Source organism: Barbus barbus (assembly GCF_936440315.1).
Source record: "Barbus barbus genome assembly, chromosome: 6".
In the NCBI taxonomy this organism is placed as follows: domain Eukaryota; kingdom Metazoa; phylum Chordata; class Actinopteri; order Cypriniformes; family Cyprinidae; genus Barbus; species Barbus barbus.
This window is the reverse complement of record NC_136734.1, coordinates 26,644,554-26,661,395: the sequence shown is the minus strand read 5'-3', so window position 1 is coordinate 26,661,395 and position 16,842 is coordinate 26,644,554. Positions and strand designations below refer to the sequence as shown.

The 16,842-nt window shown below is 36.3% G+C and overlaps 2 protein-coding genes across 2 annotated transcripts in view; one reads left to right on the top strand and one right to left on the bottom strand.

Moving 5' to 3' along the window:
- The window catches only part of LOC306871609 (leucine-rich repeat and calponin homology domain-containing protein 2-like), a 66,878-nt gene extending 57,722 nt beyond the window's left edge, over nt 1-9,156 (bottom strand). Inside the window, exon 1 of the mRNA XM_079419675.1 lies at nt 8,891-9,156. Within this exon, the coding sequence (XP_079275801.1) occupies nt 8,891-9,137 (247 nt within the window). The 5' untranslated portion in view covers nt 9,138-9,156. The remainder of the gene's footprint in view (nt 1-8,890) is intronic.
- Nucleotides 9,157-10,565: 1,409 nt separating this feature from the next.
- On the top strand, nt 10,566-15,925 carry LOC306870949 (uncharacterized protein). Its single transcript, XM_079418553.1, has 10 exons — nt 10,566-10,901; nt 11,503-11,661; nt 11,829-11,926; nt 12,087-12,178; nt 13,486-13,543; nt 13,667-13,719; nt 13,844-13,915; nt 14,019-14,142; nt 14,311-14,530; nt 14,642-15,925. Exons 1-10 carry the CDS (start codon nt 10,814-10,816, stop codon nt 14,905-14,907), a joined length of 1,230 nt encoding a protein of 409 aa, XP_079274679.1. The 5' UTR covers nt 10,566-10,813; the 3' UTR covers nt 14,908-15,925.
- The last annotated feature ends 917 nt before the right edge of the window (nt 15,926-16,842 follow it).

Here is a 16,842-nt window from a genome sequence, read left to right as displayed (position 1 = left end):
CACACATTGCTAATCTTAATGTTAACAATTAATCCGCTGAAAAAAAAATGTTTTGTTTTGGTAATCTTTAATCAAAATCGGAACATTTTGCTTCTGCTCTGGAATGGCTTTCCTTTTTTGATGGTGTCAGTTTGACGGCTTACACACCCCTCCGACCGTTAGGTCAGACCCTCCGGCTCGTGATGATACATTAAAGTCTAAAGACACAAAACGATCGGTCTGTGCAAGAAACTGAACAGTATCTATATAGTTTTTTACCTCTGATCTGCCACACAGTCCAACTCTCCTGAGCGCGTTCACACAACAGCCGACACTAGGGGTGGGCGTATCGATCCTAATATAGGGTATTGGTATTGGTATCGGATCAATACTAGCTTGATAAGAGGTTAATTTTTTCTCCTATACACTTAATAACATTGCTTAATACACACAACAAAGTGTAGACATGTCTGTGGGTGTATATGCCACTCTTTCACATCTAGTATGCAAGCATTGCTGCTCCTCCCCTGCTACATTGGGTTTGGCTGTCATGCCATCACGTGACTCAGCGGCTCCGAGCGCAAGCTGCAAACGGATACTTTTGGCTACAGTGAGAGATGGAACGGAGCTCCGAGCTACAAAAGAAATGAAAAGGGGAGGAAGGAAATCCTTCACATAGCCCATATTGTATATACCTGTATACCGAATTTGTCCTTTTTATACATTATCACTGTAAGGTGTGTACTGAGTTTAGCTTTTTAAAATTATTTCTTAATGCATTAAGACACTTTAAATTTTCATTATAATGGTTTTCTATGGGAGTAAAATGCTTAACGTTGTTTAGCATATTTGCATATATATTCTGGGCTCAGCTGCTTGCAACATATATTTTATAAACAAGCTATACCGAATTTAGTCTTCATTTATTTATTTGGTCTTTATCACTGTCTTCCTCCATTAATTGCACCATATTAAATGTTTTTATATTGCAATTAGAGAAAATGAAATTCAGCGTGTTGCATTCATGTTCTGGGTTCATATGCTTAACTGTACATACATAGTAGGCCTATATATTTTTATAAACTATACCGAATTTGTCCTTTTCATATCACAGTTTTTTTTTTTATTGCGATAACAACAAACACATATTATAGTATGTATAAAACAAACAGAAAATACAGTACATAACATACTAAAATCCTTTCAATAATAAATGAGTTATGGTTTAATAGTTCTTTTTCATATCAATGTCTTCATTCAACAAGCCACTTATGTTAAACTTTTCTTTAAAATGGTTTTCTATGGGAAGAAAATGCATAATGAGAAAACTTTGAGCCTTGCTTTCATATTCTGGGCACATCTGCTTACTTGTATATCTAGTTTGAAACATTATTAAGGTGTATACTGAGTTTTGCCTTTTAATATTATGTTCTTAATTTATTAAGCCACGTTAAATATTTTTATAACTTTTCTATGGGAGGAAAATACTTAACATGAAACAGTTTTTTGCTTTCATGTTCTGGGCTCCTCTGCCTGCAAAGTCCTTTTAGAAAGGCAAATAATATCCACGTAGCTTTAAGGTGAATATAATATTAGTCATATCAACATTAGTATTATTACATTTTTTAATTGTTTTTGGTCATTTAAACTTTTTTTTTTTTTTTTAATGACAAGTATCGGAATCGGTATCGGTTTAGCGCTTCTGATTGAAGAGCCCTGTATTTACTCAGTATCGGATCGATACTAAAATTTGCAGTATCGCACACCCCTAGCCGGCACTTGACGTGTCGTCTTCTTGCTTTACGGCGGATCACAGACATATAAGTGCATTACCGCCACCTATCTCTCAAATTGACCATTGACCCATTTACAAAATAATAAAGTGTGGCAATAATATTATTTTAAAACAAAAAGGGAGTAATAAATAAAAATACATTTATAGTAAACTTAAAAATAAAATGATAATATTTAATTTTCATCATTTTCAAACCTAAATTTGCAAGCTTTTATTTTGGCGGGTTGCCGGGAAGTAAATATACGCGCTCCAGGGTTTAGCGCTTCCGATTGAAGAGCATTCAGTGAAGCGCATCAGTGAATGAAATGTCACGTTTTTGCATTGTGCTTTGAAAACGGCAGCGAATAGCCTAGAATTATGCTTTCAGTTCGAATAGAAATCTTATACAGATCTTATAATTGATTTTATAATTCTGCTAAATAGTATAATAAAAGATCGATACTTGGCGTCCGTGTATCGATACAGTATTGCCATGGAAAATATTGTGATACTATGCTGTATCGATCGTAAACCTTTGTCTGTCATGTAATAAAAGAGCATAAACAGCTGAGAATGAAAAATACATGTATCCGTGCAGCTCTTAAAGTGACGCGGGCTAATATTCCTGCTGCAATGGTGTGCTTAATATTAATAAAAAAAATAAAATAAAATAAAATAAAAATAAAAAACACACACTGCTCTTAAGTGAAGGACTTTTGTAGCTTTAATAAGAAACAAAGAAAATTTAATTCTTACAATGAAGACTATGCTGTTTTATTTTACATTTAATTATTCATTTTTGTAAACTAAAAACTAGAGACTTGCATAAAAAGCCCTAAAAGCACAGTTTGTTTCATTTGTATTTTTTTTATTTTATTGCATTTGTCCTTTGCTTTTTTATTACCGACAGTTTAATTATTTTCAATAATTTGTTAAGTTTCAAGACCTTTGTTTGTTTGTTACTAATATCAGTTACCCTAATACTCTGCTGTGGTATTGAAAATTGTGAAATTTTGCTGATCTCTAAAATGTATATCTTTAAATAAGATATACATAATCTTTTAATAAGATATATATAATATCTTTAAATAAGTCACTCATATAAAATTTTGGTCATATGGCCCACTCATAATAGTGTTAAAATAATCGTGATTAAAATATTGACAAAAATAACCGTGATTATGATGTTTGCCATAATCGAGCAGCCCTAAATTTTCCTATTAATATATTTAGCTTCCAATTTACAGAGCCATTCCTAGTTTCCGTTTCTTATTTTAATTTAAGTCTAGTCTTTTCGTGTTGCCTTGTTGTCTGGTTCCTGATCTTCTACCTAGCATCTTGGATTAACCCTTTGACTTCCATTTGGACTCTGTTTGCCCCTGCCTGGACAATTGCTCATGTACCTGGATTACCCCTCTCGTCAAGCCCTCTGGATATTGTTCGCCGATTGAAGACCACACCCGTTTACTTGAGTACTCATCTGTCTTGCCCTCAATATACCCGTTTGCCATTTGTTCGACCCTTCCTGTGTTTTTGACCATGTCTATTAATAAAAGCTTGCACATGGATCCGCACGCCTCCCATCTCGTTCGCCCTGTTACAGAATACTCTGACACACGAGGATCCAGAGGCTTTTCTAAGGAACCCTAGCCAGGTATGGATCCATTCGACCAGCTGCTCGACCTGAGACAAGGGAGTTCATCTATTGAGGAGTACGTCACTCAATTCGCCTCATGTCTCGTTTGCCCTGTTACAATGTTCAATGCTTCGTTTATAATGAGGAGGACAGTTTATGAAACTTATAGGATGTTTTCAAGGTACAAAGACCTCTTAAGGCAAATTTGGCTTCTAATGTCATGACCCTTTTAAGATTATAAAAAGCTTAAGCCTAGAGCTCAGAATGATTGTTTAATTAAGCTATCAGAGACTTCAGAAAATGAGAAGAGCTGACTCATACTTCATCAGTTTCACTTCATTTTGAACCCTGAATTAGCCTAATGTTAGTTTTAGGTGTATTTCTCATGTCAAACGTTTAACTGCATCATCACTCTTTATTGATCTTTCTGTTAGTTTATTAATATTTTAATCCATATGTAAAAGTCTTTTTTTCTTAGTGCTGCAAAGCATCACTATACAGCGACGTGCTACCCAAACTACAAAGACCATGATGCTGAGCACCAGGGTTTGAAGTTGACACCTTACAGATGGGACCAGCATGTCAGATCATGTGTAATTACCTCAGTCTCTGGAGAGTGCTCTGTGTGTGTGTGTTAATGTGTGTGCTCATCTGTGAAGGGCAGAGAGGTCTCCTGCCTGCCTGTCACAAGATCTCAAGACTAGAGCGTGCATCACAGGAGGACATGCAAGGACCTCAAACAACACCAGCAAAATGAAGTTGGATAGTTCATCTCAAAATTTAATAACGCTTCTAGAATGGCCTAGGGCTGGTACTGTCACTTGCCTTTGAACACTGTTTTTAGTAATTCTTCAGATTTAAATGTCACAATGTTGACATTATCTACTTGGATAATGTGAACTACGGACCAGGCTAGGCCAAGAGGAAAAATTTTTTAATATTGAGCTGTGCCCTGTTCCCTGTGTGTACAGCCATCAAATGTGTATTGTGTAATAAAATCTATATGGGGTAGAAAGGACGATGGACGAAGATCTGCGTCATTGCTTGCGTTACATTTTCCCCCAAAACTTATGCAATGCATTTTTTTTTTAACCCAAAACAATCCCACAGCAAAAGTCATTCATTCAGGCACAATTAGAAGTTATTAAAAAGTATGAATTTAGTTCCTGGAAACACTTTTTGTCTCTCTCACATAAAAAAAAAAAACATTTAAGCTTTCCACATTGACCGCTGTTTGCAAAACATTACCTTAGTGTTGTGGACACAATCGGAGTTCTCAAAATACTCCCTGTGCAATGAAACTTCATGAGTCATAGTCACCATCTACTGAAATATCAGAAGTGCGTGTGACCATTCAAGAGCTGAAATGGTTTCTTTAAAATAAAGCACCCTTTTTCTGTTGATTTTAATAGCTACTGATATCAAGAGCACTTGCTTTCAGGGGTAGAAGGGCATACCAGTGTTCCTGGTTACTCTAAAGAGTGAGAAATTAGGAACTTCCTGTTGCTTGTATACAAAATTGGACCCTTTTGATTTAGCAGGATTAATTTAGAAAACCAGTCAACACAACTGTGATGAAGCTTACAGCATCACTACACAACCTTCTTTCCTATTTGCACACATAAATATAATTGACCTTAGGCAGGGTAGCGCTATGTTTAATCCTTGACAGCAATGAAAACGAGGCTGTGATAGAAATACAGTGTGTTTAATGGACTGTACTGATGTTTACCAACTGACAAAACATCTTTCCAAAAATAAAAAGACTGTAAGACTATCCCTTACAGCATTTTTTTCATCTGTGTTAAATTCAATATTTCATCTAACCTGACTTAAGTTTATTCTTGGATTCAAATCACAACAAAATTTAAAAAAACCGAAAAACTTCGTCGGTGGATCGTGCTGCCTCAAGATTTCTAATAACCCAGACGTTACAGTAATCAGAGGACAGTCTCGGAGGCATTTTGCCACGCAGTATCTGAGACGGATCGCATTACATTTTACTGATATTTAATTTGATATCGTAATGTATCAAAAACCTTAAATGTACAGTTTGCTTCTTGCTGTTTTGTGCTCACAAAAATTACCTGCATTAATGGTTAGATTAATTGAACCGTACAGTTTCAAATACAGCTGCTGAGTAAGTGACACCAAATTCAGCACCTTCCTCTGACTGCTGTATCTCTCTATATTTCCTCTTTTTAGAAAGTCTGGGAAATTAGATTTCTTTCCATAGTTAGAGCAAAAGTGAACAACACTACATCAACATCTGCAATGGAGTCATATTTTACCCTCATATGCCAGCTGCACAGTTTAACCTGCTATTCCTTACTTCCATATTTTAAATTCAGAAACGCAAAAATGGTTCATTAACCTTTAATCTTATGGCCACTTCCTCTAAAGTACGATGATGTCATGAGCCCAAGGGTTCTGCCTAGAGACAGAGAGGATTCTGTGTCTGTCAATAGAATGTACTTCACATGTGACAGCATCTAAAGTAATGCAACACCCAAAATTAAAATTCAGTCATCAATAAATTCCTTCTGAACTCAAAAGAAGATATTTTGAGAAATAACTTGTGTGTGTGTGTGTGTATGTGTATATATATATATATATATATATATATATATATATATAAATATCTGTAGAATGGAAGTCTAACGTTCTTACAAAAAATAGAAATCAAAGAAATGCATACTGGTTTGGAATAACATGAGGGCTGTAAATAAATAAAAGATAACAGAACATTGATTTTAGGATCATGTATAAAATCATCACACTAAGCTATGTTTTCCATGATCATCTGGGCTGACTCTGAGCAGCATTTTCAGTTAGAATTTCTAGTACAACTTTTCCCATTTGACACTCACATGCAGGAATCCGTATGAACTTGTTTGGTCTCAAATCTAAAAAAAAGGACTGTGATTAACTTCACATGGTACAACATCCTTGACAAATTTCTCTCACTGGTATAGGTGAAACATTGTGCCTTTAAGCCAAAATAACACTTAGCTATTAAAATGACTATGACGGGCATTAGACGCACATCTGCATCAGCTTTTAATACAAGGAACCTAAAAGCAACACCACATGTGCTCAGCAGATACATGCATATTTCATACACATGCATGACCACAAACTGCCTTAATGCAAGTCATTTTCATGAAAGACAGCTTTGCACTTGAATATTCTATAGTGCATATAGAGCTAGATAAAAATCTGCTGCACTGACATTAAGAGAGAAAAAAAAAAATCAATATTTATTAACATTCATCATTTTATGTTCCTTCTTTTGTCTCCATTAATATCATTGGGGGAAAAAAAGTCATTTGTACTTTACATCTATGTAAAGATAATGCATGAGATAATAAGATACAGTCAAATATCAATATATTGCTATTCTTTTTTTCACAAGATTGCATCAGTACTTACCTTACATTTTAATTAATACAATTTAATAATAATACAATTAATACAATTTCCTAAATAAGTTAAATTAATGAAGAAGCAGGTCATCTAAATAAGTCACTGAAACCTTGCATGTAACAATAAACACACTATTTGTTAACTATATAAGAGGGATTGAAACTGATCCAATTACAATGTACTGAATTGGGACATCGTGCTATGCATCATGTTTTGAAGTAGGAGCTGTTACCCAGTCCTAAAATATTGATTCATTTTTATCCAAAGACAATTTACACATTATGATGACAATGCTATACACAGCAAATCACTGACTCTTGTTGTTAAGTCATATCATAAACAAAAAATGGAGAAGAAAAAGCAAGCAAGAAAGACAAATAGAGGAAATTGTTCAACTTGGTCACAGTTTAACATCACAGACTTGGGGCTGTCTTCAAACCCCAGTGTTAAGTTTGTGGCCAAACATAGCCAATAATAGCAAGGACTGCCAAGTGGGTCACTTGAGCCATGGGAACAGACCACACACACATGCTTACCATACTCAAGTCTAGTCAAACTGTCAAACACACACAAAATCTAACACGTACACAAGCAATCTCATTCTCACAAATGTGAACACAGATTGCAAGATGAGGGTTCTCTTCTCTTAATGCAGAAACACAGTCATACATCTCCAGTTGAGTCGGCGACAAAGTCACTTCCTCTTACGGGTGACTGTCTGGTGAACAGTCAACTATTTCCTCTTTCATATACATGTATACTCATGCACACAAACAAAAGCGCACACGAGCAGCCTTATATTATCAACATATGCCATCTGTATGCCAACGACCCTGACAGAAACAGCGATACCAGTTAACGTCCAGCGTTATCTACAACAACCACAGGCTTCTTTCAGAAAACAAGCCATCTGAGAAAATCCTGATATAAACAAACGGGCCTTCATACAGCTAAAATAGTTGTAAGACAGCCAAATATTAAAAAAAAGACCTATTCTCTAGTGTAACTCAATACAGTTGAATGGGAGTGTAGACATGATGCTGTGTGTGAGGTGTGCATGAATGAATGGATTAGTGTCCCTCCTCCCACTGTCTGCTTCACATCTGAATGGCTGTTTGCTGCGGGAAGACTACCATTACGGACCACAGACACTTCCGAAAGAGATGCAGCCATTTAATCTAACCACAGCTCCAGAAACGATTGAAATATAGCTAATCCACTTTATGCTTCAGTATTTATAATAGTGCAGCCCACATGTACAAACTGTGATTTGCCAGACCAAATATTTAGACAAATACTAGCTTTTAATACTATTACATATATCTAAATTGTAATACCAAATATTAGTAAAACGCATGTTTTTATTATATCCAGGGTTGCTTGCACACTGACTTCCACTGAGAGGATGAAGAAAGACGCGTGATAGATTATAGAAACCAACTGCAGCATCTTTTGTCTGGCTCTACAGCCTCTATCTCCATTTATCGTCCGTTTAAAGATGCATTTCACCATCGTTTAACACCCTATCCACTAAATAAACCGTTCCCATAATGATAAATGAAACGGCTGTGTCAAATATAAAGGGTACATTCTAGTTTTGTTGCGCGCTCGCAGTATAGATAAGGTGCAATGTGGTTTCTACGGGTTTGCATGTTAAGACCTGCTGAATTACTGGAGCAAAGGTTAATGAAGATTGCCTCCTGTCGTTCCGGTTTTATTCATAAATGAAATATGATTTAGAAAAGTGAGATGTGAAACCAAAACAACCAGGGATGCCAGTGCCTTTTTGTGCAGTATTTCTAATGGGAACTATATAGGGCTTTGTCACACCACGCTGGATATGATAAACACGAGAGATAAAGCGTGATACTAACGGTTTTCCCTCGTACAGGCACCATGTGCACTGGCTATTGTAGCCAACACACAAACACCGATTGACACACCGCGCAAATGCACCAAAAGGACACCCACGCGCTTCGCTTAATGGGTCTTTTTGTTGTCCTCTCAAACCAGGAATCGCGAGAAGCGGGTCAGTGGAGCACGCATGAAGATTAGCCCACATCTGAGGGACCCACCTGCTTGTGTAGTATCGGTCAGATCGTAGTTGAGCCCAGGATAGTCGCGCAGTTTTCTTCCGCTGATGTTGAGCATCCCGGAGCAGACGGCATCTTCCAGTGCTCGCTCCAGACCGCGGGCGGTGTGAAGCGGGTGTTGCTGCTGCTGCTGCATCACGCCTGGGTTCCAGTGAGCAACATTAGGATAATGCTGGCTCTGGAGAGCCGCTGCAGGTCCCACAGCTCCCTGACTCGCCGCCATTTTCATAAGTGAAATTATTCTTACAATAATAATAGGGGGCTGCCTGGCGTGCCGCGCATGCGCAGGCGGAGATGGGCTACTACTGGAAAGGGGCGGGGGATTGGCTCAGCTCTAAAGGCAGGTATACTGTAAACCAAGATAATTAATTTATGTTTTGCCTTTTATTTTTATATGGGTAAACCAATGTGATGTTATTTGTCATGGGGAATATTTATGTGAAGCGCGAATAATTGATAGCGGGTTGAAACACTTTCAAGTTGTTGTTTTTTTTCTTTTTAAAACGTTTAAGGTGATTGTTGAGTGATATGAGGTAGAAAGAAGGTTTCATGACTTTCCTTTTAGGGCGTGTCTTATCCTCTTTTATGTGGTGCCCGGCGGGTGTTCAGTTGTGGTTGGTGTGGCACAGAAAAGCGGGCCATGTGCCCTGAGCTCAGAGGCGAACCCTGGCGGATAAAAATACTCAACACTAATAATATAATCCTCGCCAATAAAACAAGGGCACGGGACGGTGGAGAGTTGATGCCCTTCCTAACTGAAGCTTAAAACCCATCGATGGCGTCTTAAAAAGTATACACACTAGGAAGCTGTAATTATAAATATTAGGTATTATATTATACATTTGTATGGCTATGTTTGAGTTATGATTATGAATGCATTAAAAAATAAGTCTGCTAAAATATAACCTACTGTTTATTAAAAACTTTTCAGAATAAATAGAACTGAAAATAATAGTAAACAGTTACCACTGATCAATGCTAATGTGAACATAACTTTTTCATTTCATTTTCATTTGTGCTGTAAGAATTTACAGGGATTCAGATATAAAAGCTTTAATTCCTTTAGGTGATGTTTTCTCATTAAAATCGCGCGATGGCCACACATATCTTCACTTTTATGACGTCAATGAGCAATCCTGTTTTGTAATAGGCTATAAAATAATATATCCTCTCTCTTTACTTTACTTACTTTTGTCATTTAGCAGACGCTTTTGTCCAAAGCGACTTACAAATAAATAAATACTCTCTCTATAGATATGTATCTATATTACATATAGTGTATGTAAACAAAATATACTGACGCAGGCCTGTCAGCGCTTGGAAATGACTGAATCCTCATCATCATATTATAAAAAGTATCAGCTGGTTAACAATATTGAGATATAAACTGAGTATTTCTAATTGCGTTTATATTTTTGAGTATTGTGCGATTATATGTAAAAAGGCTGTTAATGACTTTTTATTAAAACATAAAACTGAGGAAAAGCAGTTGTTTTGTTTACATTTGTGGTGAGGAAAGAAATTTGTATTAACTGTAAAATATTTAAGAATAAACATGTTTTGTCTGTGATTATGATAAACAAAATAAGTAAGGGGGGAAAAGTTAAGAATTGAATTCCTGCCGCTAGTTGTGTTGTGTGTAAAGCTCCTTGGAAAGACTTGCCTACCGGGATTAGACACTATTTTGGGGCTCTTGTCACATTGGTCGTCAGATTCATAACGCTGCTGGGCTGGGTCAGGCTGCTAGCACTCACCAGTCACTTGATCGACACAAATAAACACCAAGAAGGAGCCTTGAAGCCGGGTTACTTGAAAAAGTTCGTCTTTGACACACCGTTGGAAGTTATCGAGTGTAAATACTCCGGTGTTTTCGAGACACACGACGTTACGACGTTGGAAGACGAAATGGGGGAGAATGATGTTCAAATGGAGAGTACAGAGCAAATGCAGGAGCCTCACGCTTCAAGCTCGGACAAAATTGACTTGTCATTAGGTTAGTAATTGCGAGGCGAGACATTGTGATTTGGATGAGTTGGCAGGAACCGTCGCTTTCGCTTCTGTGTTGACGTGTAGAGCAACAGCGGTCAGCTGTCACATACATTCAACAGCTGTCAAACCAACGTGCTCGTGCACACACATCATTTACCTTGAGTTTAGCGTTATAATAAATGACTGGAATGATATGTGACTGTGAATGACTAAAATGAAGCAACAGTAAAAGGAAAAAAAACCTTCATCCATCTGTACTGTAGCCACATTATGACTAGCAGCAGTCAGTCAGCCATATTAACACATGCATTCGTTGTTTAGTAAAAAAAAATTTAGTCGATGTGTCATGCATATCTGGTATATTGAGATGGGTTTTGAATAGAAATCCCACCCACTCATCAGATAAACAAATATAAATTTAGAACATAAGGAGCCTTAATATGCTGCAAATTACTACCAAAGTCTTAACCTATTTAGCTCAAACAACATATCCAAATATTATCTAATACATCATTAATCTTTAAAATGAATGATTTCTCTTTCAGTGGCCGTTTTAAAATAAACCAGAGGTATAGGCTAACTCTTTGTTCTTTTTGTTTTCACAGATGACATTATAAAGCTGAATAAGAAGGAACAGAAGGCAAACAGAGCTGCCAACAGAGCTAAAACTAAACGTGCTGTTAACAGGAACAACATCTTGAGGAAACTCAACCAGGTTCCACAGCAACAAAGGGGACTCAGACGAGGAGCGCAGCAGTACCAAGGCAAGCATTTGATACTTAAGTCTCTTATCTCCTGCATTTGTGACAGCTGACACATTTGGACTGTTTGGCATATGACTTCTGCCTGACCTGATCTGTTTGAAAAGGTATGATACTTCAAGTGAACTGTATAAAGACTTGTAAATTTCTCACAGACGTTTGTCTCACAGGGCCTGGCAGGGTGAGAGGTTTAAGGGGACAAAGAGGATCTGGGAGAGGCATGATGTCCAGAAGGGGTTCGCTAAATAGAGCTGCTGCCGCTGCCATGGTATCAATCATTGTATTGTTTCTGGTTCTGAAATAAAGTTAAGTAATTGAAACAAAGATTACTTTTTAATAAAAAAAAAATATTTAATACCTTGCATAAGGAGATTTAATTTTTTTATTTTCATTTCATTTTTCAACAATGTTTCTACTGTTTATCATAGACTGGTGAACAGTTTGATCAGACCACATTCACATCGAGGGGCACATTCAGAGGACGGGGAAGAGGCAGAGGAAGAGGAGGCGGACTGAGCAGGTTCTACACTCTTTTCTCTCTTTTAACTTTATCATTCTCGTAAAATCTGAATGCGATTTTATGTTTTTGTTTACTTTAATATAAAAATATAGGAATAATAAAATATACTATAATAATACAATATCATACTTAATTACTAAAGATGGAACAACAGATTAATATTGGTGTTGTTTTTTTAATTTTATATGCAAACGTATCCTTGCCAGTAAAATTCAGGAATCTCTGTCTAAAGTACCTATTGTGACATAATAAAGTATTTATTATTATATTCTCTACAGCTTACCAGTGAGTAGAACAATATGATATTTTATGACATTTGTCAACAGAAGTGGTGAAGTTGGACACAGGAACTCATGAGAACTGGTTTTCTTGGGAAATAGTCTTCCGATTTATAGCCCAATCTCTTTGAAGATTCTATTTGAAGCTATAATATCTGCATAAATATAAACACTGAAAGTCACAGATGCAGAAGACAGAAGTAATAGAAACATCTCCAAACAGCCAAGGCTGAAATGGTTAGTTTTTGTTTTTTTAAAGAAGTTTAGGATGATGCAGCTGCAGCTTATCATCTCTAAAAAAATTCCGACCTTGAAGAGGTAGAGACACACAAAAGCAGAGATATTCACTACCATTTAAAAGTTAATAGGGTTTTTTTTATTAAGTATTAAGAAATGAATAGTTATATTCAGCCAGGAGCAATTTACTTGATTTCAAAAGTAACAGTAAAGATAAAAAAATAAAAATATTTATCAGAATCCTGAAAAAAAAAAAGTGTTTCCACAAAAATAGCAGAACCGTTTTCAACACTGATCATTTTTTTTTTCTTTACGCACCAAATCAACATATGAGAATGATTTCTTAAGAATGTGACAGACAGACATGTGAAAGACTGGAGTAGTAACTGCTGCAATTTAGTTATTCCATCACAGGAATACATTTCTTTTTAACCTATATTAAAATAGAAAACAGATATTTTAAATAATAATTGCAATTACAGATAATAATATTTGACAATATTACTGTTTTTACTGTATTTTTGATCAAATGAATAAAGACTTGGTGAGCAAAAGAGTCTAATATATATGAAATACAACAGAACAATAAATGGGAAAAAAAGATGTGTTGGGTGACATCTGGTAAACTCTGTACCTCATTTATGTTAGACTACAGACAATAGGCTACCGTTAACACATTAAGTTATGGGTTGCGAAATAAAAAAAAGAAACTCTTCTCATAAATAACATTAAACTTTTAGAAATAGAGCCATGAACTCACAGTCTGCAGTTTAATATAATTGTTTGTTGTAGGGGTGCAATGTCAGCAAGAGGACAAAGGGGTGGAAGACCATTTATATTAGACAGAGGGGTAAGAAGGAGCATCTTTATGAATAAATATAAAAAACATTCACATTATACAAAACCTATACATGGATTGACCTTCCCGTTAATATATTTTAGACCTTAATTTCTGTGTTCTTTGATACTTCAGTTTTCCGCTACAAAAAGGGCTGAGAAACTACAAAAGTATCAGACAATAAGAAGGTGAGTTTAATTACATGAGAACATGACTCTATATTCCAAAACCTTATCTCAAGGTGTGTATAAATGTCTCTGCTCGTTTTCTCTCTCTGTGTTTGTCACACCCACATCCACACACATACTGAAGTCGAAGAACAGCACCATCTGGCTCCACGCTGACAGTTTCCCTGCCAAATGCTAAATCTGCACCTGTCGCTGTGTGAGTAAATGAACCTTCTCACTTCTTTCTCATTCACTGGTTATACATTTCTCTTTGTTTATCTTTTCTTTGTCTCTCTCTTTCGCTCTTTTCAATCCATCAGGAAGACATCTAATCCCACTATGAGGGGTGGGGCAGTGTTAAGGGGCAGATCATCTAGAGGAGCCGGTACTTCTTCACCTAAGGGGATTCCTCTGCAATTTAACTACAAAGCAACTACTAACCAGGTGAGTTTAGCCTTCCAGCAGAGCCTGTATACCTAGTATACAGAGAGAGGATACAGGAGAGTACTGGGTAAAAACATTTATTGCATTTTATTAGCCTTATGAGTGTAAAGACAGCAAAGTTTTGAATGATTTAGCTTTTAGAGCCTCTGTTTTTATTTTGTTTTGCAGACTACCGTATACCTTAATGACCGTTTCACTGACCTGAGGTTAAGACGGCGAGGACAGGGCCGGGGAAGAGGTGGTGGAAGAGGAACTGTTGGAGGAGGTGGAAGAGGTGGAGGAAGAGGAAACATTGTTGGGGGTGGACGAGGTAGAGGACTAGGAGACATAGGTAGAGGAAGAGGAAACATTATGGGGGGTGGCAGAGGAAGAGGAAACATTATGGGGGGTGGCAGAGGAAGAGGACACATTATGGGGGGTGGCAGAGGAAGAGGACACATTATGGGGGGTGGCAGAGGAAGAGGACACATTGTTGGGGATGGACGAGGTAGAGGACTAGGAGACATAGGTAGAGGAAGAGGAAACATTATGGGGGGTGGCAGAGGCAGAGGAAGAGGAAAATTTAGGGGGGGTGGCAGAGGAAGAGGACACATTATGGGGGGTGGCAGAGGAAGAGGACACATTATGGGGGGTGGCAGAGGAAGAGGAAACATTATGGGGGGTGGCAGAGGCAGAGGAGGGGTTGGTGTGACAAGAGGAGGAAGAGGCTTGAGAAGAGGGAGGGGAGGATCAAGAGGAGCCGATCGAACAGTAACTCTTCAGTGATTACAATTACAACCATTCAATTTTATGAAGTAAGTGTTCACTGAAAAATGTGTTATTTTTGGTAAAAAAAAAAAAATACTAAATATTTGTACAATTTCTGACTGCTGGATAAGAGGGTTTTATTGCAGTGTACAAACTAAAAAGAAATGTAATTTTTAAAAGAAAATGTAAATTATTTGTTATATGTTGAAGGTTTTTACATTTTTAGGTTATGGAAAAATACAATTTTGAAAAGTACCTCAGAGGGTAATGAAGTGCCTCTTCAAATACAGTGCAAATACTGTTTTGCATTCTGACATTAAAAGAGTTAAACTCAGTAATACAAACTGTATCCTATACTTTAAACAAAATGTAAAAAAAAATGTAAATATATCAAAAGTTGTTTACATTTGATATCATCATATCAATAAACACCAAACAATGGACATTTTTCTTTATTTTGTTTTGCAGAATTATTTTGTGTTGTCTGTCTGTTTATTTGGGCATGCTGCTTAAAGGGATAGTTCACCTTAAAAATAAAAATTCTATCATCATTTACTGACTTTAGTGTCATTCCAAATCTGTATGATTTTTTTTTTCCTGTGAGCGATTTTGGGTACCAATGACTTGCATTGCATGGACAAAGTTTGTTACAGTGCCTGTGAGTGAGTAAATGATGACAAAATTGTATTTTTTGGGGTGATCCATCCCTTTATGCAAAAATTGATGAGTCTTTGGCTACTTGAGTGGAGACTGAGACCTTTTTATCAGTGTTGTCAAGAATTGGGCTACTTTAACACTGTTGCCGCAGGTTGTTTTTCCATGTCTGCGGGTTGAAGCGACCCCAGTAACGTGACATGTATTTACACCCCAGAACAATGTTCCAAGGTTGTTGTTTTTTTTAAACACAGAACATTCACAGGGAATACATGCAACAAAAATATTGTTAAAAAAACACTATGTGACTTATGTTAATGCAAAGCAATAAAATACATACACAACCGAAATACAAAACACTGTAATATTCTACTAAACCAATTAGGGCAAAAAAAGAAATAAATACATAAATAATAAAAAGAAATATAAAAAGAAAAACCGATAACTTAATATACACATCTAAAGAAGAAGAAAAATAAATAAATAATTGGACAAAGATGTCAACTTCAAATAATAACCTGGAGGTAACCCTTACATAGAAGTCATTATTTTTTCCATCAATGCAGCTGTTTTAGCAGCTCTCTTATAAAGTGATGAGCAGAGAGATTCATAAAATAATTTCAGATCAATACAGAAAAAATCCTTAAAACTGGGCATACATTCAGTGTGTAAATCAAAATTAATACATTATTTCAAAACTAAAAAGTTTGTTGTAAGCAGAGAAAACAAGCCAAGACATTTCTTTCCAAAAATCCTTTGCATTATCACATTCAAAAAATAAGCCCGATAATGCCATGTTCCAAGTGCTATTGATCAATTTCCAATATAAAAACTGGCAATATATTAACACACATATTCCAGATGTCCATTATTCGTTTTTGTTTCTTTTTTAAGATAATTACTTTTTTAATCACATTTTAAAATTAAAAGTCATCGAACACAAAGAACACAAAGTGTTAAGAATGAATGAATTCTATGATGTTCTGTCATATTATTAGTTTTGCCTAATGATGTTATCAAAATTAACATCAGGTTGAAGGCCTCATATAAGCTAACAGTAAATCCTTCACTTAGCAATGACTAACCTCATGCCACTTGAACCAAGTATTTGTATTAAAACTGTGGTTGTACAAATGGTAATCAACACGCAAAAAACATGGTTACTACACTTTTACTACAATAAAACCATGGTTAATTTTAGTAAGGGTTAAATCTTTTATATCAATACTCCATTAACTTACCCAGCAGTCAGGCGCCTGGAGACTCAAACATCCGCTGCTGTCGCAGAATGAGGCGTTT

Bases quoted from the DNA above. Each gene is read 5' to 3' on its own strand.
- LOC306870949 (XM_079418553.1), top strand. From the start codon at position 10,814: ATGGGGGAGAATGATGTTCAAATGGAGAGTACAGAGCAAATGCAGGAG. The intron at 10,902-11,502 runs GTTAGTAATTGC...TTGTTTTCACAG, and splicing joins CAAAATTGACTTGTCATTAG to ATGACATTATAAAGCTGAAT. The intron at 11,927-12,086 runs GTATCAATCATT...TGTTTATCATAG, and splicing joins GAGCTGCTGCCGCTGCCATG to ACTGGTGAACAGTTTGATCA.